This window comes from Osmerus mordax, chromosome 24, assembly GCF_038355195.1.
Source record: "Osmerus mordax isolate fOsmMor3 chromosome 24, fOsmMor3.pri, whole genome shotgun sequence".
Classification (NCBI taxonomy): Eukaryota; Metazoa; Chordata; class Actinopteri; order Osmeriformes; family Osmeridae; genus Osmerus; species Osmerus mordax.
The window spans coordinates 3,473,039-3,499,479 of record NC_090073.1 but is presented as its reverse complement, the minus strand read 5'-3'; the positions used below and the strand labels follow the sequence as shown (position 1 = coordinate 3,499,479).

Sequence of the window (26,441 nt, the reverse complement as noted above, 5' to 3'; positions counted from 1 at the left end):
ACACCACCTGCAGAATGCGCAAGCTCTCTGCAGCTCGCTGCAGCTTCTGCTGCTAGATTTATTACCCTGAACAAAACAGATAGATGTTCAACACTAAGTCTACAACCTTATAGCATAGAGCCTATGTCTATGCCATAGACAACCATTTCACAGCCCAACCACTTAATACTGTGCACATTGACATATGGAATAAATAGCCTAGTACATGTCATACTGATTTGGGTTGTAACTGTGTGTCATTTGCGCTTACCTCCAACGTTCGTATTTCTTTCTGTGTCAAGTCGTTGGATGTGGCACATTTGGTTCGTAACCCCTCCAAACTGGAGATGCTAATGTCTATCATGTTCTGCACCAACTCGCACTGTTGCAAGGCTTTTTCCAAACTAAGATGCTGCTCTTCGCTTTTTGTCATATTCTCTTCGTCCATAGTTTGCCAGCAGTGGTCGTTAATTTTTTTATCTGCACTTACAAAAATTCTACACCGAAACTAAAAGTGGAAAACCCCATCAGATAGAAGAAGCTGCAAAATGCCAACCAAGGTGTGATGACATTGTAGTATGAAGGTTTCATATACGAGACTTGAGATGTGTGAGAGACGACTCCATTGCAGCAGTCCGCGTATTTCCTGGTGTTTCATCAAGGTGTCTCTGATTGAGTGTTGATGCTGAGGCGATATCACACACACTATGAAGATGCACAGGCAGAAACACAAATCTGAGCAGAGCGCTTGAATTAGCTCAATCCAGTTAGCGGTTGTTCATTTTGAGAAGATGTAACAAGCTGTTCAACGCTTCGTCACCAACGGATCGCTTGTTAGCGAGCGTCGCATTGTCATTTTAAAGGAGATCTGTGAACTGGGCGCAGGTACTCCCCGTCTCCTGAGCTGGCAGCTGCATCCAGGTTCGCTCCAACCACACCGACATGTTTCCTGTCAATCAAATCCACAGCAGCAGCACCGCACGGCCGAGGGGAACAGGAGGAGAGGCACCACCGAGATGCTGACTGAGATCTCGCGAGATGCGTATCAGTGCGGCGATTGAGAATGCGTGCTTTTTGCTGTCATCGAAGTGGCAACCTGAACCCTTGTTATGAGCAGCAATCCAGAACTCACATGCCAGTTTCCCATACAACATCGAATGAAATATCTTGTCAGATGTATATTATAGGAGGCTGCTATTTTTTGGGGTCGTCTAGGGTAGGGTAGTCTAGGCTACTTTAGGATACATTATTTAACCTGACACACAGACAATTTCAGCCAGCCTCTCTCTCTCTCTCTCTCTCTCTCTCTCTCTCTCTCTCTCTCTCTCTCTCTCTCTCTCTCTCTCTCTCTCTCTCTCTCTCTCTCTCTCTCTCTCTCTCTCTCTCTCTCTCTCTCTCTCTCTCTCTCTCTCTCTCTCTCTCTCTCTCCCTCTCTCTCCCTCACATGTCACGCACATGCTTCATGCCACTTGAGCACACACTTCAGACAAACTGTACTGCGGGATTTCATTGGTTACCTCATGCTCAGATGGACGAGAACGCATAGCCCTAAAACTTTACCTGAGTTATGCGTTGTGACAATTTGTGCTCTTTTGTTGGTGGGCGGTAGGTAAACAAATAGGGGGCATCCAGGGCAGTACACGAGCGTGTCATCTTCAATGAGGCCGCTGGTCACTGGTCTAACATTTTTCTGACATTTCCTCAGTGTCACCTGCAGAGACATCAAGCAGCATTGTGTCTAGCTGAGCTGAAAAGGCTCGTTTGTTTCTGTCCTACACAGGCCTAACGGGTCACACCTTTTCTCTTTTGACGCCCTTATATTTTGTAGTACTACTGCCACTATTGTACTTCGGCTATAACCACTAATATCCATATATAGATATTAATGTACCTTTTCAGAAGGTAATGCTGTTCCAGATTCCCATGCTGTTTTTACCATTTATGTCAAATATTACTTTATTAAGTTGGTTATAGGCGCTGATCAGTGGGCATCTGTGACGCCCTCTTTGGCATTTGTTGGCAAAAAGGGCTACACAAATCAAATATGATTTGATAGGCTGCATTGTGTTCAACGTATTTGTAACATCAATGTTGAGCCTCGATTTCATTTGGCGCGTAAAATAATATATGCAATTCTCCCTAGCCGGAGCCGTTCCTGATTGGACCTAGACAGATTTGGCTCTGACGTCTCACGCACACGTTGAAGAACACCGCGCCAAGGGTTTTTAGATAGAGCTCCAAAACATTGTCAACTTATTGTTTATCTTAACTTGCATTAAGCTTGATAAAATATCACATCATTCACATGGCATCGACAAGCAGAACGTCGTTGCAGTCCAGAAATTTGCCATGGTGAGTTGATTGTCAAACCAGGGTAGCTTAGCAGTGTCAAGAGCGAAGTTTTCCTAGGAAGCTAGTAGGTAGATAGCTTATGTCTGATGTTATGATGCGGGTATAGGCCAAACTGATTAGCTAATATTGTATATTAACTATATTCTTATGTTACACATGACCTTATCAAGTATGTAGATATTAGCATTGTGGTGTTCTAATTGTATGTTCACAGTTAGCTACGGTTCATATTCTGTTAAAAAGAGGACGGCTGGACACTACTGACAGTATTAGTAGTACTAAGTAGCGATATCTATATTTTCGCTAATACGTTAGCTTGATATCTTAGCTTAATATCTTGCTTGCTAGTTAAGCATCCTTATTTTTTGTCATTCCTTGGAAATTGACATTTGTGTTGACATTTAGGTAACAGTAAAGGGGTTGACTGGTTGTGTAATGCATTTATAGTGTTTGTCAACATCTGTCAGATATTTGAAAACACTGTATTGATGTCACTGTCTCATTGCAGGGTTGAGAAATACAGACCGCAAACTCTCGATGACTTGATCTCTCACAAGGACATTTTAAGCACTAGTAAGTGCAGGACATAGGTGTATAATTCATCTGCTTGTATAATTCTCAGTTTCAGAACGAGTTTTTCTCAAGTCTAGTTTATAATTGCTTAAATATTTGACAACCAACTGATTTAAGTCAAACCAGTCTTTGAAAACTACCTTTCCTAAATAGAACAACTTCTAATTTAAACATGCCACCCCCCCCACCCCCCCACCAGTCCAGAAGTTCATTAGTGAAGAGAAGCTCCCGCACCTCCTCTTCTATGGCCCTCCCGGGACAGGCAAGACCTCCACCATCCTAGCCTGTGCCAGGCAGCTCTACAAGGAGAAGGAGTTCAATTCCATGGTTCTGGAGGTAAGCAGAGACATGTTCGCGTTCAGTCGAGTACAGTAGAACTTTATTGTTTCCCCGGGTGGGGGTGGGGGGTGGTGGTGTTGACAGAAGTAACGCCATCTGGTAAGGTGAGCAGGCGTTCACGATGCTGCTCTCCCTCCAGCTGAACGCGTCCGACGACAGGGGGATCGACGTGGTGCGAGGCCCCATCCTCAGCTTCGCCAGCACCAGGACCATATTCAAGTGAGCCCCTGACGACACACAATAACAGATCCAACGCCTAACACGTACACCAGACCATATTGAGTTTCCCAGTTGCCCGTTAAATACCTTCGACAAACACCTCTCATGCTTTATTGCTCCCATGCAGCTACTCGTAAGACATGACGTAAGACTAGACGGACATTCTTAGTTGGTCGACGGTTTTGAAACTGCGTTTTTATTCAGCTTCCCTTCTTTTCTTTAAGTACGTTGCCATGGGCTATGGTGCTGTGTAAGGATGAGAACAGTGGGGGGGCAACGCAGTCATCCCTACAGTGTAGTCCTCCCTACAGCGTAGTCCTCCCTACAGCGTAGTCCTCCCTACAGCGTAGTCCTCCCTACAGCGTAGTCCTCCCTACAGCGTAGTCCTCCCTACAGCGTAGTCCTCCCTACAGCGTAGTCCTCCCTACAGCGTAGTCCTCCCTACAGCGTAGTCCTCCCTACAGCGTAGTCCTCCCTACAGCGTAGTCCTCCCTACAGCGTAGTCCTCCCTACAGCGTAGTCCTCCCTACAGCGTAGTCCTCCCTACAGCGTAGTCCTCCCTACAGCGTAGTCCTCCCTACAGCGTAGTCCTCCCCACAGTGTAGTCCTCCCCACAGTGTAGTCCTCCCTACAGTGTAGTCCTCCCTACAGTGTAGTCCTCCCTACAGTGTAGTCCTCCCTACAGTGTAGTCCTCCCTACAGTGTACCCTCAATAGACTGCAGCCCTGGCCTGCTCACTGATGTGTGTTCCCATTCCCAGGAGGGGCTTCAAGTTGGTAATACTGGACGAGGCGGATGCCATGACCCAGGACGCCCAGAATGCATTGCGGCGAGGTAACCATCTGCTGGTTCGGGGCGGGCACGCTCGCCGCCAAATGGGCAGCTGAGCAGATGGCCTGTTGGCTGCGTCTGAGTGGCAGAGCGCTCCCAGCCAACGGGAGAGAGGAGAGGGGGCAGAGAGGAGCCATGCACCGTTATCACCCCCCCCCCCCCCCCCCCATGTGGTTATGACACATGAACACATGATTACATGGTTATCACACACCACCATGTGGTTATGACACATGAACACATGACTTCATGGTTATCACACACCACCATGTGGTTATGACACATGAACACATGACTTCATGGTTATCACACCACCATGTGGTTATGGCACATTAACATGGTTATTGCACCTTGTCTGTTGTTGTAGTACCTACTGAAAGAGAACATTAACAATGTCTTAGCTACACAAAGAGTTCATTACTGTTCTCCCATTCCTCCTCCTCTATCTCTTTCCATTCTCTCTCTCCTCTTCTCTCTCTCTCCCTCAATCTCTCTCTATATATCTCTCTACCTCTCTCTCTCTCTCTCTCTCTACCTCTCCCTCCCTCCCTCCTGCCTCTGTCCGGTCGCAGTCATTGAGAAGTTCACGGAGAACGTGCGCTTCTGTCTGATCTGTAACTACCTGTCTAAGATCATCCCAGCACTGCAGTCTCGCTGCACCAGGTTCCGCTTCGGCCCGCTGTCCCAAGAACAGATGATCCCTCGCCTCCAGCACGTCATCCAGCAGGAGAGGTGTGTGTGTGTGTGTGTGTGTGGGGGGGGGGGGTCTACTGTTGGTAGTTTTGCTTAACTCGTTGGATTAACCCATGTGGATGTCTGGGGTTAGGACTTTCTTACACACGCATGCATAACCACATGCACACGCATATATGTGTAGCTTAACCCTGTTTGACCCCTGGCTCCCTGGTGACATGTTTGCAGCATCGACATCACGGGTGACGGGATGAAGGCGGTGGTGTCGCTGTCGTCGGGGGACATGAGGAGATCCCTGAACATCCTGCAGGTAGGACCAGGAACTCTGTCACTCTGTTTCCGAAAACGTCCACCTAAACGAACCCTGCAAGCACTTCCTCGTTTCGATTTCTTCCCCTTTCATCCAACGTTCCCTTTGTGCTATGGGAAGTCCTGCTCAAAGTGTAGCATGATAACAGAAATATGAACCATCACAAACATAACCATTTGTCAGAAGGACCGTCCTAACGATCCTGGCCTTCTGATTCGTCCCTCAGAGCACCAATATGGCCTATGGGAAGGTGTGTGGAGACACGGTGTACACATGCACCGGCCACCCCCTCCCCTCGGACATCGCCAATATCCTGGACTGGGCCCTCAACAAGGACTTCACCACAGCCTACAATCGTATCCTCTCTGCTGGGCCTAACAGAACAGACAGGCCTGGGAGTGGGGAGGGTGATGATGACTAGAGTGGAGATGAATGGATAGAAGGACAGGAGGGAGGAAGGAAAATGCTGCAGCTGGGTGAGGTGACACCGGGGGCGTGGATTGGTTTTGTGTGTGGCCATCCTTAGCTGCTCCCTGTTCAGAGATCCTCCAGCTGAAGACTCTGAAAGGTCTGGCCCTCCAGGACATCCTGACCGAGGTTCACCTGCTGGTCCACAGAGGTGACGACACCACCTGCCCCCTGGTCACCTGCTCCACACGCAGTCTGCTCGTCACACACACATGCACACGCAGTCTGCTGGTCTCGCACTGTCACAGAAACACAGTCTGCTGGTCTCACACTGTCACAGAAACAGTCTGCTGGTCTCACACTGTCACAGAAACACAGTCTGCTGGTCTCACACTGTCACAGAAACACAGTCTGCTGGTCTCACACTGTCACAGAAACACAGTCTGCTGGTCTCACACTGTCACAGAAACACAGTCTGCTGGTCTCACACTGTCACAGAAACAGTCTGCTGGTCTCACACTGTCACAGAAACACAGTCTGCTGGTCTCACACTGTCACAGAAACACAGTTTGCTGGTCTCACACTGTCACAGACATGGAGACAGCATCAGTTCGGTAGTGCACCCCTGTTAAAACTACACTTCTACCACTTGACCTCTCTACCTCCACACTTCCACCCCTCCATCTCTCCACCTCTTCACTCCTGTTCTCCACTCCACCATCTCTACACCCTTCCTCTCCTCCACTCCTCCATCTCTCTCCTCCACTCCTCCATCTCCACCCTTCCTCTCCTCCACTCCTCCATCTCTCTCCTCCACTCCTCCATCTCCACCCTTCCTCTCCTCCACTCTTCCATCTCTCTCCTCCACTCCTCCATCTCTCTCCTCCACTCCTCCATCTCTCCACCCTTCCTCTCCTCCATTTCTCTCCTCCACTCCTCCATCTCTCCACCCTTCCTCTCCTCCATCTCTCTCCTCCACTCCTCCATCTCTCCACCCCATCCACTCCACGTCTCTCCTCCATCCCTCACCCTTCCACTCCTCCACCCCTCACACTCCTCCTCTCCTCCATCCCTCCACTCCTTCATCTTTCCACTCTTCTCCTCCATTCTGGCTACAGGCCTGTGTTCTGGAGGTGGTGCAGCCATCTGAATACTGACTCTACATGTTTTTCCTGCTACGGTTTCCCGGGAGACCCCTTGTGGTTGCCATGGCTACCGGTGTTCTCATTGTAGGGGGAATCGTTAGCTGGGCGCTGGAGAGAGAGAAGGAGGGAGGGAGAGCGAGAGAGAGGCTTGGCTACCCGCGAGTTTGGCTGCAGAAAGATGCAGACACGTTTGTTTTAATGTGCATCTTTTTCAGTTTTCTTTCTGTCATATATGCCACTTCACTTCTTTTTGGAAATGTTTTATTCTCTGCGGGTTTTAATTAGCAGGTTGTTCCAGTAGAAGAGCACTCTGTGGCACATCTAATTGTGCTGCATGACTTTATGTTTTCTGGATGGATTTGTGTTTTGTTGCAGCATTAATAATTGAGTGAGTTTGTTTTCTTTCAGTGGACTTCCCCCCTGCCATCCGGATAGGCCTGCTGATCAAACTGGCTGACATTGAGTAAGTGGCATAACTCGGGAGTTGAACATAAACACTAACTACAATGGAGGGTCCCTCTGCCTCCAATCCCTAAAGATCTGAGGGGAAAACATAAAATCCCTGATTGTTTTTGGAGATAGTTTATAAAGGTGTGTCGACACGTTGCTCTCAGTATTACTCATTTTTCTTTCAAATTCTTTATAAAATGTGCTGCTAGTAAGTATAGTAGCTCATGTAAGTTCGGCCTTAACAGTATTTGTCATAGGTTTATATTATTATTAGGTTGGATAGGCTACAAGGGATTGTCACGAGGAGCAAGACCAAATCGTCCCAATGGCCTGTAGCGGTACGAAATGAATGAAGAAAAAATGGCAAAGAAACTTCAAAAAGCCGTCATCCATCCTGAGCTGTGCTGCTGCTGTGCTCCTCAGGTACCGGCTAGCCTCGGGCACCAGTGAGAAGATCCAGCTCAGCAGCCTCGTGGCTGCCTTCCAGGCGGTCAGGGACCTGGTGGTGAGCGAGGCCTACTAGAACCCCTGCTGCCCGGGAGGGGGTCGGCAGCGGGCCTTCCGCTGCATCCTGGGACATGGAGTCTTGACTCCCTCAAAGCACATCCTTCCTTCCTTCCTCCTATCGGGAGTCGGTTCTAATGTGACCTAACTGCTGACAGCTGTATAGAGGGCCACATGTTCAGGCATGTTGCATCTGAGGAAGGAAGGAAGGAGAAGGGGGGGCGGGGGGGGGGGAGAATAGGAAGTATTCTGGAGATGATTCTAGAAAAGCTGCTGCTGCCTTGCTCAAAGATGTTGATCTGGGGGTGCTGTCCAACAGGGGGCGCTGTAGTTCAGGGGGATAATGTGAGTGTCATGAAGTCGTGTCAGATTGACAATTTAAGGACAGCAACAAGATGAGATACACAGAAACATGTATATGAATATCCCTTCAGTCCAGTTTGTCTGGGTCTTTTTGTTTTTTACATTTTTATGTTGAAATAAAATATTGTTTTGGTAGGCCAGTGTTATGTGGTTCATTACAACACAGATGTACACACATCTACCACGCACACAATATTATAAATAACTTTATTCTTTTTTTGGTCCTATAATCTCTGTAGTTTTACTGGTTACTCTGTAGTAAGATTTACACAATAAATATAAAATCTGAATATACAAAATCTCAAGCAAAAAATATAATTCTTTGAAATACAATCAATAGCAGTGCAAAAATCCAGCTTTACATTCTCACGCCTGACTTAGTTTAGTCACATCATATGACACTCCTCCCTGACAATTAAAACAAATAAATCACAACAGTTAAACATCTGACTAGCCTGGGCAGTGTCTGCCTCTTGGGAATACAGGTTCTTCCTGCTCAGGAGTCCCAGGTGGGCTCGTTGAAGACGTTGGGAATGTTCCGGTAGGTAAGGAAATCGAGGATCCTGCGTGGAATGGGCAGTGCCTGTACCTGTTGTGTGGAGACGGAGAGGCGCAGGGCAGAGCGGCTGAGATGGACCAGGCTGGGTACCTTGAGCGGAACCTTCCAGAACCTCACGTGGCCGTCCCGGGTCCTGTAACAACACAGGCTTGTGACGTTGCCCCTAACAGCAGACTGTCCAGTGGGTGCTCTCTGATAGTAGAAAACATACTTTTTGGATTCTCTTTAATGGGGCTGCAACTCTAATCATGGAGTTCTAGCTACCCCCCTGTAGGTTTCAGGTTACATGAATTAAATGGTTCTAAGATAAATCCGGTTTGTCACAATGAGGGTTGGAACCAAACCCTAATTTGTATAAAAGGTTTGGCAGAAACCTTGCTCTGAGGAGGGTGTACTTGTAAAAGCTGCATAGAGGGGCACACATTCAACCCGTCCAAGCTACGACAGACCAACAACGACCTCACAGACTAGAGTATAGCTGGACGCATTCCGGAGACTCGTCCTATGGAGGAGGGACGCAATTCAAGACAATGTTTACCCCATGGCAACGACCCCTCCTTGTGGGTGGAATCTGCAGCACAGTCCGTTGGTGGCGTGTTGCCCCTTGGTGTTCAGCAGCATGTTCTCCTGGCCCAGCTCCCAGACGCACACCGCCCTGAAACCAGAAGAGTGGCCTCAGTCAACAGAGAGACGGCGCTGAACTCTCCTGGGCGGAGGGGCCCCGACGTCTACAAGGTGAGAGGCAGGCGGATGTCTCACCTGTCGGTGACGACAGCCAGGTGCAGGCCGTCGGGGGAAAACTGCAGAGCGGAGATCTGGTTCTGCCCGTGGATGCAGTCATCCCTGTGGACAAACACAAGAGGGAGCTACGTTAGCGCTGGAGGTTAAGCCGTGAAGTACCATCACCGTATTACGGTGGAGGTAAACGACAGTGTGACTGAACTGTAAAGATGCAGTGTTGTTCGTGTTACAGTGTAGTGTTGTTCCACAGTACGACTGCAGTGTTGTTAAGTGTTACAGTGTAGTGCTGTTCCACAGTATGAGTGCAGTGTTGTTAAGTGTTACAGTGTAGTGTTGTTCCACAGTACGACTGCAATGTTGTTAGTGTTACAGTGTAGTGTTGTTCCACAGTAGGACAGTGCAGTGTGGCTGCGCGTACACCAGTGAGGCCAGCTTCTCTCCAGTGTAGGGGTCCCACAGGTCGATCCACCAGCTGGCGCCTCCGAAGGCCGCTGTGGCAAGCAGCGCCCCATCCGGGGAGAAGTCGCACGACACGAGCAGGAAGAAGGTCTTGAAGAAGACACTGAGTGTCCTGATAAAAGTGTAGGACCTGAGGCTCCACAGGCACACCATCTGGGGGTTGGGGGGGGGGTGGGGGACAGAACGTAAACAGTGGCTCCGGTTCAGACTGATTGCTGGCGTGTCCAGGCATGCGGCTTACCCTGTCAAACCTGCCGACGGACGCGATCATGCTGCAGTCAGGAGACACACAGCAGCTGCTGATCCAGTCTTTGTGTCCAGAGAGGACGTGGACCTTCTTACCTGAGTGACAAGGAGGAGAAGATCATTGAAGGTGATGATGTAGTCAAAATGAGTTTATTTTGCATGCGCTTTTAACCGAAGCAATGTACCGGGGAGGGGGGATTTGAACCTGCAACCTCTTGATCTGCCGTCCATGCTCTACCACTGAGCTATACCCACCCAGGATGCACCAGGAGAAACACACTCATTTGTCAAGCTTCGGCGATGAAAGACTTGATTTGCAGAAAAACATCAATATGATCCACGGGTCATAGTGTAAAATATAAAGGAACAGAGCGATGAATAACCTTTGTGGTTTAGATCCCATATCCTTAGGGTTTTGTCTCGTGAGGAAGAGATTAGGGTGAGTTTCCCGTTGGGAGGGAACACCAGTTCTCTGGCTATGCCATCATGGCCTTTGAGGTCATAGAGATGGCAACCTGGAAACGAAACCCAAGACTTAATACAATATATTTATTTATTTATTCATGTACTCACTAACATATTTTCTTTTGTGAAGCTTGTTGTAGGCAGTATGGATGTTCTATTTATTATCATCAGCGTTATCAATTACAATAAAAATATCTTACCAGTTGCAACGCTCCAAATCATGATCACACCGTTATCCAAACCTGTGGCCAGGAGCAGGCTGGACAGCCTCTCATTGGTCGCTGCATTAGCCTTTGATGACGCCGCACTGGGTGGGCGTGGTCCAAAGGCGAGCCCCCAAACTGTCTGGCCACAGTTGATGGTTTTGTCTGGTCTGTCCCGGCCTTTTTTGCTGAAAGACGACGTCCATTGACATTCCAATTAAGACACGTAGCAATACTCAGAAACGTAATGTACTGTATGTATTTGGCATATATTTGTTTATAAATAGTCTACATACTCGGCGTCAAGGGGCCACGCAACCAGCCATACGATGCCGTGTCCCATAGACCAGGCAAACCACTCGCCGTCTGGGGAGAAGTCAACGCTCCACGTCTCGCAGCCGGCACGCCCGTGCAGGGATGGTGCATGTGCTGACCTTAGCTCCATTAACAACTGTTCTGGCGCTGCGGGGAGAGAGGGATGAGGAAACGATTACACTGAAAGTGTGATGGTATTGGATAAAAAGAGGATGAAAAAGCGCCATGAACGTGAAACAGGAGTTGAGCATTTGAGGACAGCAAAAAATGCGTTTCCCCATAAGTTTACCATGCAAAAACACTAGAGCGTTATATTTCTAATTTTGGCCTTTAATATAATCAAACCATTTCAACATGAAAATGTGACTTACATGTAGGACGTTGCCCAATCTTTTCCTCCGACGAACACATTATTGCCAGTGTTGACAGCAGTTGATCACATTCTTTATTAGTACGGTTCACTTCCTGCTTCTCACCGTTCGATCCGAGTAAGGAGTTGCTCCGAAGAGGATAAGCCCCTATGCTACGAAAAAAACAAGTCGATTTGACTGTATATCTATATACAATAGAAGAACGCGAGAGCACCCCCCTACCCTTTAAAAGACTGAACCCGAATTGAGGTTACATTCGTACGTTACGATGGAAAATATGTCAAATGCGAAAAATGCTGCTGGTTTCCTGGAAAATAATTCTAACCCTAACCCTCGTTCCAATTGGCTCCCTTGACGCACGTGCTCTTGTTTTCTATTACAGTACGTTCTGTTCTGACGTCCCTCGATCTGAGAATAAAGGCTTTTGATGTTTTGTCCTCGTGTTATGCCTTCCTCTGGTTAACACGTGGCGTTTTTTAACCCTGATCTAATGGACTTAACCTGGTCAAACAAAAACTCAACACTTAAATCAAATATTGATCTTTTTGGGATTTCCCAATACACTATACATTTTGTTAAGGAAGTCTTACATTCATTCGCACCACCATCTGATCATAAATTGATAACAATTAAATTGGTCAGCCAGAAGGACACTCCACTATTACGAAGTTATTGGAAGATGAATAATAACTTACTAAAAGATGAAAACTTTAACAATAGTGTTAAATACTTGATAACTGAATTATTGTCGGACTTAAGTGAGGGATGTAAACAAAAATGGGAGTTCTTTAAATACAAAACAAGATATATTGCCATTAAGAGGTGTACAACTATTAAAGCCACTAGAAATCAATTGAAGACAAAGTTACTTAAAAGAATAAATGAGTTGTCTAAGGAGAATGTTACTGATGAAGAAAAGTTAGAAGTAAAAAACATCAGCTTGCAACTTGACGAGTTGTACTTGGATTAAGCTAAAGGGGCCTTTATAAGATCTAGGACCACATGGTTAGAGGAGGGCGAGAATAACTTTTTTTTGCACTGGAGAAGAGAAAGGGCGAAAAAAAGCCCTGACTTCTCTTAATATAAATGTTACCAAATCTAATGACCATGTGTTAATTTGCAGATTTTTACAAAGGTCTGTACTCTTTCCAGTTTAATCCCAGTAACTGCAGCATGTTCATTGAAAAAATAAGTACATATATTCCGATAATCAATGACACTTACAAAGCAGTTTGTGATTCTAATATAACTGTTGCTGAAATAAAGCTCTACATTCCATGAAAAAGGAAAGGCTCCAGGTGTAGATGGGCTTTCAGTGGAATTCTGTGTGCATGTTTGGGAATATATTCAGGGTCCTTTGCTTTGTATGTATAAAGAATGTGTGGAGCAAAAGGAGATGACTACTACAATGAAAAAAAGTTATTAAGAATGTTAAAAGAATTATTTCAGTCCAATTTAATTGTTAACGATTGATTATAACATATTAGCCTTAGTCAATGCAAATAGACTTAAAACTTGCCTTGGTGATATCATATCAGAAGCACAGTCTGGCTTTATGGAAAATCGTCATAACAAACAATGTAAGACTCGTTCTTGATCTGGTAGACTATGCTGATGCACTGCAGTCACAGGCTCTTCTCCCTTTTCTTGACTTCTACAAGGCCTTTGACACTATTGAACATGCATTCCTTTTGAAAACGCTTAAGTTATTTGGTTTTGGTGATTATTTTATTAATATTATTGAAATGCTTTATAAGAATATAAATAATTCAGTGATAATTAACCAAAATACGACTAATAGATTTGAGATAAAATGTGGAATCTGGCAGAGATACCCAGTCTCTCCCTTCTTATTTCTCCAGGTCACAGAATTGCTGGCATTAAGTGTAGTTCATGATCTTGAATTTAAAGGTATACATATTTTTGACAGAGAAATAAAAATTGCACAATTGGCAGATGACACCATTTTGTTTATGCAAGACAAATATCAGCTGTCTTGCGCTTTAACTTTGGTTGAGAAGTTCTCAAGCTGAACATTTCTAAGTGTGAGATCCTACCTTTGCATGAGTGTGATGCACAGCGTCATGAAGAATATTCCAGTAAAACATATTGTTAAATACCTTGGAATTCATATAACTAAGAATTTAACAGATAGACATCAGTTAAACTATACAGCGAAAATGGCCAAAACCAAAATTATTTTTAACTCTTGGTTGCAAAGAGACTTATTTATGTTTGGTAGAACTCTTTTATCTAAGGTAGACGGTCTCTCACTTTGTATATCCCTCTCTCTTTATTTATTAATAATAAATCGTTAAAAGAGATTAGATTTTTTTTTCTGGACTTTATCTGGAAAAAGAAACCTCACAAACTTAACCCTTGTGCTGCCTTCGGGTCACATGACCCAAAGGTTCATAACGAACCATCGTTGTGTTTACTCAATTTTACCCAATACAAAAACAAATAAAATAATTTTCTTTTAACCATCGCAATGTGGGGGGTCTGAGACAGCCCAACGGTTAAAAGAAAATGCTTCACTTTGTTTTTGTAGGCGGTAAAGTTGTCGCAATACGACGGTGGGTCACAATGACTGATGGGTCAGAATGACCCGAAGATAACACAAGGGTTAAGAAGGGGGTGCTCTCTGATGGCAAAGCCCAGGGAGGATTTTCTCTTTTATTATGAGAACCCTGTGAACAACCCTTTGGAATTTGTTGTAAACTTTTTTACTCTGCAAGCCAAATATTTCCTCCACAAGGACAGCCATCCTTCCATGTCTCTAAGCTACAAATGAACTCGCTTCTTAATTCTCTTTGTTTGGTTAAAAATAACCCCAACTGACTTTTATGTGTGCTCCACACGGTCGTGGTGCAAAAGGTGGGTCACAATGACAGCACAAGGGTTAAAGGATAATACATTATTTCCTCTTTGTTCTGTGATAATTTATTCTTTTTTTCTGTTACATTTACATTTAGCAGACACTCTTATCCAGTACAGGGACATTCCCCCCAAGGCAAGTAGGGTGAAGTGCCTTGCCCAAGGACACAATGTCATTTGCACGGTCGAGAATCGAACCAGCAACCTTCATTAATAGCCCGATTCCCTAACCGCTCAGCTATCTGACCCAGTTGTTGACCAGATCAGCCATCTGATCTGTTGTCATTGTTGTTTCTCTGTGTGTTTTAGTGCACTGATGTACCAATATAATGCATGCTGTTCTTTGTGTCTCCGTATTGTCACTATGCATCAATAATTGAAAAAAATGCTTTTGAAGTTTTATTTTACTTAACCCTAAAATGGGTTCACTTACATCTCATTCTTTCTTGCATTCCCTTTAACACCCCCCCCCCCCCCCCAAATGCCATCAAGCCATAGAAAACAGCCCAATATAACACACACACACCTGAAAATCACATCTGATAACATGAAGTTTTGCAGTCAAATACAAACATATTATTACACTCTCTTCACAGTTTCTGAAGGACGTTTGATATGCTTTTAAAAAGATAACTTATTTGTCTAAAAACATCCAACACTTAAAATGTTACAAGGTCCACATTGTCCTCTTGTATGTTCGTGTTGGATTGCCTCCCTGAATCTTGATCGTCATAGTCACCAACAGTTTCTGTGTCGTCATGGTCACCTCGAAAAAAGATCAAGCAGTTAAAACGTGGATTCTAGGTTCAGATGAGGACACACGCAATGTTAAATTACTACAGGACGCACAATCAAAAGAAAATGCAAAAAACGCCCATGTATATTTACTACAGAATGAGAGTAGAACTGTATTGATGCCATTAGGAACTGCAGTGTTACGGCCACATCAACAACAGGGCAAAATATTTGTATATATTTTATTCAATATTAATATAAAAAACAAATAAGACGATCCAAGATACAATTAATCCAGTTAATTAATACAATCATGTCCAACGTCGGGCAAATGGAAAGTGGGTCAATCACTTTCGATCAATCACTGGCGTGCATGGAGAGTACCAAGCAGCTAGCTACTCACTGGAGGGAATGCGGTGTATCTCGACTAGTGTGGTGTTCTGTCCGTTCGCTAACGGGGGGAGTCTGGGCACCGTGTCGTGGAAAATCTCCTCCTCGTCCGATTCCACCAGGCTTAGCACGTCTCCCCTCTCCTCCTCCATCCTCCTGGAAGAGAAAGCCCACTCTGTGAGCACCTGGAAGACACGCACGGCGCTAACGAGGCCCTTCTTTCTTGTGGAAGACAAGTTGCTCAATGCCCTTTTTGTTATTGTCCTGCAGCTTGTAATGTGTACTGAGGAACGAGACACTCACCCAAATCCATGAGCTGTGAAGAAGATAATGACAAAAGTGAGATTACAACCAAAAATCCAGTGTGCTGTATGTTAATGAGAGCTCAAAATGATCTTAATATTGTTATTTAATCGCCTATACAATGTATCATTCTATAATCATCATTATGAAAAAACACTTCACAAACCCCCCCAATCTTACCCAGGCAGATTCTGTCACGGCTGGAGTACATAGATTTGGCGACGACAACGCCCAGCCCTACGATGAGAATGGCCAGGAAAGTCCCCATAACGACTCCTGTGGACGCCGAGGTCGCTGTGGAGAAAATAACAGCCACAACATGCTTCACTGCTGGACATGGGTAACACTATTCACCTGCGTACAGGCAGCACAACAGGTTAGACGACGTTCCAGAGGTGTGGCCCTGCACGAGGCTGTGGTGCAGGCTCATCTCAGTCTGGCGAGTTCACCTAGTTAAGCTCAGACACAACTCACGTTCATATGTACTGTGCAAAAGTCTTAGGCACGATTAAAGAAAGTAAAGCAAAAATGCTTTCGGAAATAATGAAATGAAAAGACTAAACAAAGATTTTCCACGAAGTAGCACTTGTATACTGCTGCACAAATACAGTAGACATAACAACTAAATATAAGACAATATTCATGTCTTATATTGTCTTATGTAAAAGATCTTGGGTGCCAACGACTTCTGCATAATACTGTACAGTCTAGAAGAGCCTCCATCACTGGTTTCCATTGTAGTCATGGAAATGGAGCCCTGGTTTCCAGCATGAAGTAAGAAAAGTGAATTCTGTCAAATTCAGATTAACACCTCACAATACAAACAAAAAAACCACACCCACACACACACACACACACACACACTCCCTCTTCCTCCACCCTTGTCCCCAGCACTTACTCTTGACGGTGAGGTATACCTCCATCTCACGGACCATGAGTGGGTTCTCGCTCCTGCAGAAGTACAGGCCCTCGTCCTGCTGGGTGAGGTTCACTATGGTGAGGCTGAACACGGGGCCCTGCTGGGTCACCTGGTACTTAGGGCCTGGGACCACGTCCAGCTGCTCGGCTGTCCTCTTCCAGGTGGTTCTGGCCGGAGGGAGGGAACTGTCCTCTGAGCAGGTGAGCGTCACGTCGGTGCCTTTCACGCCCACGGCCAGGGGGTCTCCTTTAGGGTAAGGAGACCCTGAGGGAAGGGAGGAGAGGAGGGGGAGAGACAGGGTTCAGTGCCTGGCTATGGATCTGTTTCAACTACAATCTGTCCTCCGGCCCGCATCAACGTCAACTCTGTTAGACAGATGGGAGCTCAGAGTGGGCACGGACGGGTGAGGCTGTAGCTTGCACATTTCTGGATACCGTCTCACTGTTTGCTTAACTCTTATCTGGTCGATAATACATAGTGTGTTTCTTTTGTTATGTAAAAAAAAAGTAGGGAAGGGATTGTTAGTTCTGGATGTGGCCCCAACAAGTCACACAGCCTTTCACGAATGCCCATGTTTTTATAAGCCCTGCAGACCGTAGCGGGGCCCATCCAACACTCCTCAGTTCTGAAGCTGCAACAACAACAACACCATCTCCAGCTCACTACAGGGGCACTTACTGAGGGTGAAGGAGCAGGCCTTCTCCCCCTGCGCAGGCAGAGTTCGGTGGTGGGCGTTACACTTCAGCTTCAGCCCCTCGTGGAGCTGCGACCTGTTCCTCCTCAGGACCAGACTGTCGGCCTCTTGAGACACCAGCAGGTCTCCCTCCACCACCCCCCCGCCCTCGTCCTGGCTGTCCCCCCAGAGCAGCGTGGGGGTGGGGTAGGCCCCGAACCAGCTGCAGTTGAACAGGACTTGGGAGGGGACCTCTTCCAAACTCCACTGACACTCTGGGTGTCTCTCTGGCGCGTCTGGGGGAGACATATTGGTGAATGAGTGAGGGTGGGGAGATATATTGATGAATGGGTGAGGAGAAGGCAGACTTTGACACTGTACACATGACCAAAAAAACAAGGTAAGAGTCAGCTACAATTGTGCTGAATTCAATAAGAACAAAACGTCAATCTAGGAAGTCATTAGTTCAACAAAGAAAGTACTGACACAGAAGGAAGTGGTGACATCCCTGTCTGGTGACACAGCTCTGTCACCCACTGTCTCAGTTACAGAGGTTACTCTTCCTGGTTACCTACAGTATACGAGTAGCAGTGTGCTCCAGCTGACCGCCTTCTGGGAGAGCGTGTTCTGGGCAGTGCAGGTGTACTCTCCCTGGGCGCTAGGCTGGATGTCGTCCAGTTTCAAGTCCAGCCATGCCCCACTGCCCTGGACCAGGGAGGCCCCATGGAAGCTCCAGGACAGGTTCTGTGCGGGGAAGGACTGGCTGGAGCAGTTCATGGACACGTTGGAGCCTCTGTACACGACCTGCGTCCCATTGGGCAGCCGCAGAGATACTGGTCTGACGACTGCGGTCACGTTTAGGGGTCCACCTAGGAAGTACCAGGAAGTCACTGACAGTGGAGCCCAATCTGCCCATGCATTTTCTAGCCATCCCAGTATAAAGCACAGCACTGGCACATTGAGTGTAGCTGTGAGCTAGTAACTGTATCGACTATGGCCTGCCTGTCGCTCAACAGTATGGCACAACAGCTCGTTCAAGAACAGGCTACAGTTATATTTCTTTAGTATCAGTGAGTAAGGTTGGGCTTTATGGCTATTGCCCCAAGCAATCTTGTGGAACCAGTTTCAAAGCTCCCATTCTTGGCGTGGCAAGAGCAGACATCTACATTCCAAAAATGTTCTGGATATATTTATCTACGGTACATTAATTTAGGAGAAAAGTTACTTACTGACTACGTGCAATGCAACACTTGATTGAGTGTGGTTGCCCCCAGACTGCGAATCGCAGACGTACATGCCCTGATCAGACAGGGCAGTTGACCGAATCTCCAGAGAGCCATTGTCCAATATGGAAAGACGCTGGGCAGCTTGGTTCAGAACTTTCGTATGATTACGGGTCAGGAGAAGCTGTCCATCCTTCGACCATTGTGTGTAGGATGCGGGTGTAGTATTCCCGAGGCTGTAACACGGAAGTAGAGCACTCTCTCCCAGATTTCCAAGAGTTTCACCCGCGCCTTTGACTGAAACTGCCGCACGAACATGGGGGCGGAACAGAGCAAGAATTAATGTAACAGACTCCGCAGGTGGATTTTGAATATAGTATATCCAACATCGGAATTGGATGTAAAGGCAGGAAATATTCTGCATCTACTAAAATACTTGACACTCACCTGTCCAATGCATTAATAAAAGTAAAAAGATTGCAATAGCGAATGCCTTCATGTTTTTACTCTTTGCCTACATAGGCTACCTGATTTCGAAGTACATAAAACGCTTTTCTGTACAACTGTCTGACTCGCGAACCAAGAGGTTCGATTCACAGTTGGCTAAGAGGGTCTCAAACCCATTACACTACTATCCGTAACTTAGGCCTATCCATCGGTAGCCACCGGCATTCATTAGCCTATTTGGTAGGTCCTCCTGAAATGCTAGACTTTCCCTACACATACCTGTTTACGTTCACACGTTCATCCGGAAACTTGAGGTTTGTCAAACCACACCCAACACTTACCTTCTTAAAGGTACAGTAACCTTCTGTCTACGCGTCATGTGCGCAAAGGAAGTTCCACTCAAGTTCACTTTAATCATTTTGAAAACATTAGAGGACAGAAAATCGAAATCATGTCAAAATATGAACATCAGTGTGCAGGAGATGTGTGCTTGGGATGAGGGCGCTCTTTTGCAGCGCAGGGGCAAGGCATAACTGTGAATCTGCGGGCTAGTCAATGATTGACAATTAGTTAACAACTAACAACTAGACAGTACCCAATAGTAAGGCAATATTTACGCAATTGGTTCACTTGTGTTCCATTTGTAGTGCCATAGCGCCCCTTGGTGTACATCCAGGGCTCTCACACTGTTCTATAAACTGCATAACATAAGCTTTGCTTTCTAGTGTGTCGAGCTGTCTTAGATCAAAATGCCGATGGATCTTAGTCAGTGGACCGGACCTCTTGCTCTGCAGGAGGTGGAGGAGAGACCTGCACATGCCTTAGCCGTCAACTATGGCTCCCTTGAAATCGACGAGTTGGGGAAAATACTCACGCCTACCCAGGTACCGTTAGACCGACCGTCATATTAATTTCGGTTTCAAATGCGTTACTGCGGGTAAAATATTACCGAAATGTTATGCGTTATAGGCTATTAGTATTATTGCGTTACTTTTGTAACGCGTTACCCCCAACACTGATTGTTGCCGATCTCCAAGGCACAACGCAAGCTATGATTTAGCTAGCTGTGTGGTATTTACCCTGTTCAAGCTAGCTTGTATTGACCCACTTCCATTACAGACGCGTGGAAAGCCACGCGGTTACGTAATGTTGCATTGTCATCTTCAATAGATTCTGTTGTGTTTACCCGCGCTGGATGTGTTTAAAATGTGTTCAAAGTTGAGTAACACAGTAACCCGGTGAACTACATGTCCTCGTTTGCCCTCAGGTGCAGAGTTGCCCCACATCCGTGCAGTGGGAGGGCAGTGACTCCAGTAAGCTGTACACCTTGGCTCTAACAGACCCTGATGCACCAAGCAGAAAGGACCCCAAATTCAGGTACTGTGAGCAGGGCAATTTTGGCCTCAAATGCAAGATATTCCACTCGGCCTCTTGATGTATGATTAGTTGTGGCTATGCACGCCTGGGTTGGGTCCAAACCAGGGGCGTTGTTAGACATAAAACTCTACTGGGGCACAGGCCCCTATTCATATCCCTTTTTTTCTTCCAAGCATGCTGCGCACAATGCACTACTCGGCTATAGAAACTCCCCTCGCTTAAACCACCAGTGGCGTTTTTATATGTAAAAAATTGGTGGGGCAAAAACCATTTCAAAATATAGGATACCAGTAAAGCTGAAGTTTATTTAACACATCAACAAACAGCATGGCTCCACAAAACACTTTTAACAACAGAGCAGCTTGCTTCTACCAGGTGTTGTAGTACACAAACTGGAGAGAGACCTTCTTGTGTAATTGCTCTCGATCTCTCTCACACACATGTAAAATTACCACTGTCATATTTACAAACCTAAATTAGAAATGCAACCAAGCTCAGAACCAAAGTGCCTACAGGGCCATAAGCGAACAGCAATGAGCTCAACACCACTGAAGGCCACAACGAAGCGGAAAGACAACTTTTTAGGGATACAGATCCATTCTATGACAACAACCTTAATAGATAAGCATGGACACACTGACACTCGTCACCATCTATAGCGTTATATCTATCGATCCAGCCCAAAAATATGACCAATGCACGGACCAGCACCACAAATGCAGGATGATAAAATATGCTTTCACTCACCAAGGCTGAGAGCTCACTTGAAGAGAAAGGTGCCTTCTTTTGTATGCTAGACTAACAGTTAGCCACTTTTTCTTCAAAAACCACTGCACTTTAAACCTGTGGTTACTTTTACCAGCAGTTTGAGCGATGACAATATTGTGGCTGATGGGCACCACCAAGTCACTTTACTTCAACTTTCTCCTCCAAATTAAGGGTTTGTAGGGTGTATATATAAGGGTATATAACTGGTGCTCGAGTATGAAATCCTCTTTATTCATTTTCTCAAGTTATCTGGCGTTTGTGAAGGCAAGCTAGCTAAGACAATCTACCCTCCTCGCTCTTCTTGCCGACTAATGTTGGCCACAGACAGCCAATCAGGTCTGGAATACAAAATGACGCTGTGGTGGGGCAACCGGCTCTCAGCCCCACTTGGCATCACATTTGTGTGATCCACATTACATTCTGAGCATGCGTATTAATACTTTCCCACGTCCAATGTACATTGCATTGTGAGAGGGGCTGAGTTAGGGCTACCTAACCTCTTAGTGAACCCCTTTTCCCCTCAGAGAGTGGCATCACTTCCTGGTAGTGAACATGAAGGGAAATGATGTGTCCAGTGGGTGTGTCCTGTCTGACTACGTGGGCTCTGGACCTCCCAAAGGCACAGGTAGGACCAGACTACAGTCCCAAACATTTTACACCAAACACTGGTTTGAAAACACCAAAGAAACCTGCTGTACTTCTGTGTTTGTCAGGGCTCCATCGCTACGTCTGGCTGGTGTACGAGCAGGCCTCCAGCGTCTCCTGCAGTGAGCCCATCCTCACCAACCGTTCCGGGGACAACCGCGGAAAGTTCCAGATCAAGAGTTTCCGTCAGAAGTACGGGCTGGGGGCCCCCGTGGCGGGCACCTGCTACCAGGCAGAGTGGGACGACTACGTCCCCAAGCTGTACGAACAGCTGGCTGGGAAATGAGAGACTGACCACAACGTTTTGAGATGTTGGCTCTGAGTCAGACAGATGCAGAAACACCAAACGATAATGCCTTTTTCTGTTTTGTTTTTGCTGGAGTGCCACTCAGTATTTCATGTCTCATTTCCCACCTAACTTCATGGTTGTTCATGCTGAGCTGTTAACTAGAACACAACTGATCCCAATAAAACTGACTAATGTACTGTTCCTCCATTATTTTATTTCATTTCATATGTTCTTGTTGTTTCCGTTTTGACCATTTCCACCAGTTGATCCACTCATTGTAACAATTAAAAAAAGACCATACATGTTGGGACCTTGAAAGTGTATCCAGGTCACTGGCTCTGGTAGTATTCCCCATGTCATTGTCCCCTCATTACAGCTGAAGATGAATAGAATCAAACTGAAGTCAGTGTGTGTTGAGCACTTTATTTACAAATATAATTAAAAGCTCTGACAGATTCATGCGTTCTCTTAACCTGGAAAAGAAATTAAAGTGCATGCAATAGTAAAGCATAGTACTGATGGAATTCATAAGAAAATACACAGCTTCAGAGTTGTGGCTAAAGCAGAAAATGATTTAAATGGAAATTCTGAAATATTCAGTTGACTGATTATTCAACCTCAAATACTGCACGATGAGGGGGAGAAACAAAATCATTGCTTAAAAAAAAGAATTGTGTCACAGTTAAAATACAATACGAAAATAAGTAAAAGCTCTCCTTAAATCCTTCTGTACACAAAATACATGTCCCCTCCCTCCCTCAAAGCCCTTTGTGCTACCTGGGAGTTGAAGTATACATGTGGTATTATTCACATTGGCTGCCAGTGCAGAGATTCAGTACGAAACACCAAGTACCAGGATGCAATTCCCCCTCTGTGCCCCCCCAACTTAATTATCAAATCTCAGTCACATTTATTAAATGTACCTACATGTATAGCATTGCTTCAAAAGGTTGTCTGCGTATCAAATTTTTCTAATTTGCGATAAAAATCTCCTGATGAATAAATACCAAAGAGTTGAAACAGCCAGGCGAAGCCGAGGAAGAAAGATTCAGTTTGTTTCACGTTGGGCTTTTTCTGCTTTGAACTTTTTGCACAGTTTGAGACAGATTTCCTCTAAATGCATGATCCGAATGACGCAATTTCGCCAGCACTGTCACTCAAAACCACTCCTGCTTCCTCTCTCGTTTCCACTTTCAGTTACCCCCATAAGTGTCATCATTGCACAAGAAACAGCAACACGGTGACATATTGTATCGTTATTCATACACAAAAACAACAACATGACAACTAATGGAAGTCATCCAGCATCATTTATGTTAACGTCAACAACGAGAGGAGGGGCCTGTTGGCTCGTGACCCCGCCCAGCCCCTTGAGCTGGGCTGCTATTGGTGGGGATTTGAGTAAGGACATCAGTAGCTAAAGACCAGGCCCGGGTCAGAGCAGACCATGCTGGGTTGGGGTGGAGGGGGGTGACCCAGCCAGGCAGTGCTGAGCCCAGGCACGGCGAGGAGCCAGAACCCCCCTCATCTGTAGTCGTCCTTGGGATAGTCCAGGACCCCCAGGTGGCCGAAGCCCAGGCGGATGCTCTCCATGTCGAAGGAGTCGATCTCTCTCTCCTGGCGCTCCAGCAGACTCTTGATGCGGTCTGTGCGCTCCTTCTGAAGGGAGGCCAGCTCCTCTTCGATCTGGGGACGAGAGCGCACACACACGTCACTCAAAACCCCCATAGACGTGATCAAGAGCCCCCTCGTCATCATCCTCCGCGTCCATCCATCACAAGCCCTCGTTTCTCCAGACCCGTACATTGCCTCGGATGAAAGGCGTCTGCTCAATGAACACATCTCGTTCAAGATGACGTTGGTCCCCCCCCCCCCCCACCGCAAGCCACTGGCCCCCGAACGTCGCCCCCCCTCGCAGACAACTGTAATCAACACGCTCATCCTGTCCTGACTCCCACGCACTCACACGCTCAACTCCATGATGTCATCCCTCCGCCAGGCTTGCAGGGCTCGGGGCTACCAGCGGGTGGCGCTGCGCCACCGCGCGCTACATAAGGGCTGCCTTCTGAGGCTGGATCACACTCAGTCAGGTCCCTTTGTTGTCGAAAGAGCAGTGGTAGAAGATTACGTCAGTCATTCGCAGACATGGTTTGGTCGGAAACTTGTGTTTTAACGAGTCTTGGAGGGGGAGGGTGAATGTGAGTACGTGCTGATCGGTAGGAGGGCAAAGAGGGGGGTTTGTCTTTGCTCAAACAACCAAATCCACTGTTAATATACAGTCAAATACAGCGCAATTCCAGTCCTGACAGTAGTATTGAGTCTACAGTGAATGTACAGTAATCTATAGTACAGAGATTATTCTCTGGGTTTTTCCCTGGACTTAGAGCTCATCCCACGGACTCCTGTGGAGAGTGTGAGTGTGTGTGTCTCTAAAACTGGCTGTGTTTAGGTAGGCATACGAGTGTGTGGGTGTTAGTATACCTTCTGGATATGCCTGCCGCTATGTATCTGTGTGTGTCTGAGTCAGTTTGTCAATCAGCCAGCAAACTCACATCCCTCTGTCTCCTGTCCCCCACCCCCACTCCTGTCCCCCACCCCCACTCCTGTCCCCCCCCCAACTCCTGTGTCCCCCCCCACTCCTGTCCCCCCCCCCCCCACTCCTGTCCCCCCCCCCCCCCACTCCTGTCCCCCCCCCACTCCTGTCCCCCCCCCACTCCTGTGTCCCCCCCCACTCCTGTGTCCCTCTCCCCCTCCCCCTCCTCTACCTTCTGCTCCAGGTGAGCTCGGCGCAGGGACACCTTCTGCTCCTGCTTCTGCAGCTCCCTCTCGTGCTGCGCCTCCGTCTGCATCTTGATCTTGCTCTGGTAGGCGCTGAGCAGCTCCATCTCCTGGTGCAGCTGCCGCCTCAGCGCCTGGCACTCTGCTTCCTGGGCCTCGTCCAGGCGCAGCTGAGGGGGGAGGCCACCGCAGGCGCCGTGTGCATGCACACACACACACACACACACACCACGCATAGATATCACACACACACACACACACACACACACACACACACAAGCACCCCGCAGATGGACAGGCCACACAAAGACAGAGACAGGGAGGGAGGGAGAGAGAGAGAGAGAGAGAGAAGAGGGATAGAAAGAGACAAGCGCAGAAAAGAGAGGGAAGAAGGTTAGATATGAAGGGAGGAAAAAGCAAGTGGGAAAAGTGGGGTGGGGAGGTAGACAGGTAGACCGGGAGGAGAGGAGGAGACAGGGTTACAACATGAGAATACCAACAACCACGACCCCCATGTTAACGCTTCTGTCTGTACTTAGTGTTTCCACCCCTGTAGCTTTATAGCTTTAGCCACACACAACTTACTAGCAACAGGTTGCGGACAAACTCTTACAGTCTAGCCTCTGTAACTTTACTTACCCTTATCCCATAATCTAAACTACTAACTAGCAACCTGATGTTAACCAACTACCCACAGACTATGAGCTAGCTGGTTACTAGTGACTGACAGGTTATGAGCTAGCTGGTAACTAGCTGATGACAGGTTAGGAACTAGTAGATAACTAGTGAGTGACAGGTTAGGAACTAGCTGGGCACTAGTTAGTGACAGGTTATGAGCCAGCCACTGATGAATGACAGGCAATGAGCTAACGGGTAGCTGATGTGTAACTGGTGAATGACGAGCTAGCGGGTAGCTGATGTGTAACTGGTGAATGACGAGCTAGCGGGTAGCTGATGTGTAACTGGTGAATGACGAGCTAGCGGGTAGCTGATGTGTAACTGGTGAATGACGAGCTAGCGGGTAGCTGATGTGTAACTGGTGAATGACGAGCTAGCGGGTAGCTGATGTGTAACTGGTGAATGACGAGCTAGCGGGTAGCTGATGTGTAACTGGTGAATGACGAGCTAGCGGGTAGCTGATGTGTAACTGGTGAATGACGAGCTAGCGGGTAGCTGATGTGTAACTGGTGAATGACGAGCTAGCGGGTAGCTGATGTGTAACTGGTGAATGACGAGCTAGCGGGTAGCTGATGTGTAACTGGTGAATGACGAGCTAGCGGGTAGCTGATGTGTAACTGGTGAATGACGAGCTAGCGGGTAGCTGATGTGTAACTGGTGAATGACGAGCTAGCGGGTAGCTGATGTGTAACTGGTGAATGACGAGCTAGCGGGTAACTGATGTGTAACTGGTGAATGACGAGCTAGCGGGTAGCTGATGTGTAACTGGTGAATGACGAGCTAGCGGGTAGCTGATGTGTAACTGGTGAATGAC

General features: G+C 46.8%; 6 protein-coding genes across 11 annotated transcripts in view; 2 read left to right on the top strand and 4 right to left on the bottom strand.

Moving 5' to 3' along the window:
• ksr2 (kinase suppressor of ras 2) overlaps positions 1 to 427 on the bottom strand; it is a 44,789-nt gene extending 44,362 nt beyond the window's left edge. The window contains 1 exon segment of the mRNA XM_067228450.1: positions 251 to 427. Within this exon segment, the coding sequence (XP_067084551.1) occupies positions 251 to 427 (177 nt within the window).
• Positions 428 to 2,197: 1,770 nt separating this feature from the next.
• rfc5 (replication factor C (activator 1) 5) lies at positions 2,198 to 8,301 on the top strand. Its single transcript, XM_067228287.1, has 11 exons — positions 2,198 to 2,331; positions 2,840 to 2,904; positions 3,104 to 3,240; positions 3,383 to 3,462; positions 4,223 to 4,296; positions 4,866 to 5,025; positions 5,215 to 5,296; positions 5,523 to 5,652; positions 5,838 to 5,915; positions 7,258 to 7,312; positions 7,723 to 8,301. The coding sequence occupies exons 1-11, from the start codon at positions 2,285 to 2,287 to the stop codon at positions 7,820 to 7,822; spliced, it is 1,008 nt and encodes a 335-aa protein (XP_067084388.1). The 5' UTR covers positions 2,198 to 2,284; the 3' UTR covers positions 7,823 to 8,301.
• Positions 8,302 to 8,356: 55 nt separating this feature from the next.
• On the bottom strand, positions 8,357 to 11,864 carry wsb2 (WD repeat and SOCS box containing 2). The gene is made up of 9 exons (XM_067228286.1): positions 11,526 to 11,864; positions 11,136 to 11,301; positions 10,837 to 11,027; positions 10,555 to 10,686; positions 10,167 to 10,267; positions 9,885 to 10,078; positions 9,485 to 9,568; positions 9,264 to 9,380; positions 8,357 to 8,858 (listed from the first exon to the last, which is right to left on the bottom strand). Exons 1-9 carry the CDS (start codon positions 11,563 to 11,565, stop codon positions 8,663 to 8,665), a joined length of 1,221 nt encoding a protein of 406 aa, XP_067084387.1. The 5' UTR covers positions 11,566 to 11,864; the 3' UTR covers positions 8,357 to 8,662.
• Positions 11,865 to 14,455: 2,591 nt separating this feature from the next.
• On the bottom strand, positions 14,456 to 19,362 carry vsig10 (V-set and immunoglobulin domain containing 10). The gene is made up of 9 exons (XM_067228021.1): positions 19,093 to 19,362; positions 18,652 to 18,948; positions 17,998 to 18,291; positions 17,428 to 17,718; positions 16,729 to 17,013; positions 16,011 to 16,124; positions 15,831 to 15,843; positions 15,541 to 15,683; positions 14,456 to 15,168 (listed from the first exon to the last, which is right to left on the bottom strand). Exons 1-9 carry the CDS (start codon positions 19,142 to 19,144, stop codon positions 15,062 to 15,064), a joined length of 1,596 nt encoding a protein of 531 aa, XP_067084122.1. The 5' UTR covers positions 19,145 to 19,362; the 3' UTR covers positions 14,456 to 15,061.
• Positions 19,363 to 19,765: 403 nt separating this feature from the next.
• On the top strand, positions 19,766 to 22,372 carry pebp1 (phosphatidylethanolamine binding protein 1). The gene is made up of 4 exons (XM_067227639.1): positions 19,766 to 19,976; positions 20,360 to 20,469; positions 21,762 to 21,862; positions 21,951 to 22,372. Exons 1-4 carry the CDS (start codon positions 19,842 to 19,844, stop codon positions 22,166 to 22,168), a joined length of 564 nt encoding a protein of 187 aa, XP_067083740.1. The 5' UTR covers positions 19,766 to 19,841; the 3' UTR covers positions 22,169 to 22,372.
• A 208-nt stretch (positions 22,373 to 22,580) lies between these two features.
• The window catches only part of taok3a (TAO kinase 3a), a 39,612-nt gene continuing 35,751 nt past the window's right edge, over positions 22,581 to 26,441 (bottom strand). For all 6 annotated transcript variants that reach the window (XM_067227635.1, XM_067227634.1, XM_067227633.1 and 3 more), the window contains 2 exons: positions 24,937 to 25,119; positions 22,581 to 23,857 (listed from right to left, as the gene is read on the bottom strand). In XM_067227635.1, coding sequence (XP_067083736.1) covers positions 23,696 to 23,857; positions 24,937 to 25,119 — 345 coding nt within the window. In that variant the 3' untranslated portion in view covers positions 22,581 to 23,695. The remainder of the gene's footprint in view (positions 23,858 to 24,936; positions 25,120 to 26,441) is intronic.

Bases quoted from the DNA above. Each gene is read 5' to 3' on its own strand.
- rfc5 (XM_067228287.1), top strand. From the start codon at position 2,285: ATGGCATCGACAAGCAGAACGTCGTTGCAGTCCAGAAATTTGCCATG. The intron at 5,026-5,214 runs GTGTGTGTGTGT...ACATGTTTGCAG, and splicing joins CACGTCATCCAGCAGGAGAG to CATCGACATCACGGGTGACG. The intron at 7,313-7,722 runs GTAAGTGGCATA...TGTGCTCCTCAG, and splicing joins ATCAAACTGGCTGACATTGA to GTACCGGCTAGCCTCGGGCA.
- wsb2 (XM_067228286.1), bottom strand. From the start codon at position 11,565: ATGTGTTCGTCGGAGGAAAAGATTGGGCAACGTCCTACAT. The intron at 11,302-11,525 runs GTAAGTCACATT...CTCTCCCCGCAG, and splicing joins GATTGGGCAACGTCCTACAT to CGCCAGAACAGTTGTTAATG. The intron at 8,859-9,263 runs GTAAACATTGTC...GTGTTGTTACAG, and splicing joins GGAGGGGTCGTTGCCATGGG to GACCCGGGACGGCCACGTGA.
- vsig10 (XM_067228021.1), bottom strand. From the start codon at position 19,144: ATGAAGGCATTCGCTATTGCAATCTTTTTACTTTTATTAATGCATTGG. The intron at 17,014-17,427 runs GTAAGTGCCCCT...CCCTTCCCTCAG, and splicing joins GGCCTGCTCCTTCACCCTCA to GGTCTCCTTACCCTAAAGGA. The intron at 15,169-15,540 runs GTGAGTAGCTAG...TCTTTTTTCGAG, and splicing joins GATACACCGCATTCCCTCCA to GTGACCATGACGACACAGAA.
- pebp1 (XM_067227639.1), top strand. From the start codon at position 19,842: ATGCCGATGGATCTTAGTCAGTGGACCGGACCTCTTGCTCTGCAGGAG. The intron at 19,977-20,359 runs GTACCGTTAGAC...GTTTGCCCTCAG, and splicing joins AAATACTCACGCCTACCCAG to GTGCAGAGTTGCCCCACATC. The intron at 20,470-21,761 runs GTACTGTGAGCA...TTTTCCCCTCAG, and splicing joins AGAAAGGACCCCAAATTCAG to AGAGTGGCATCACTTCCTGG.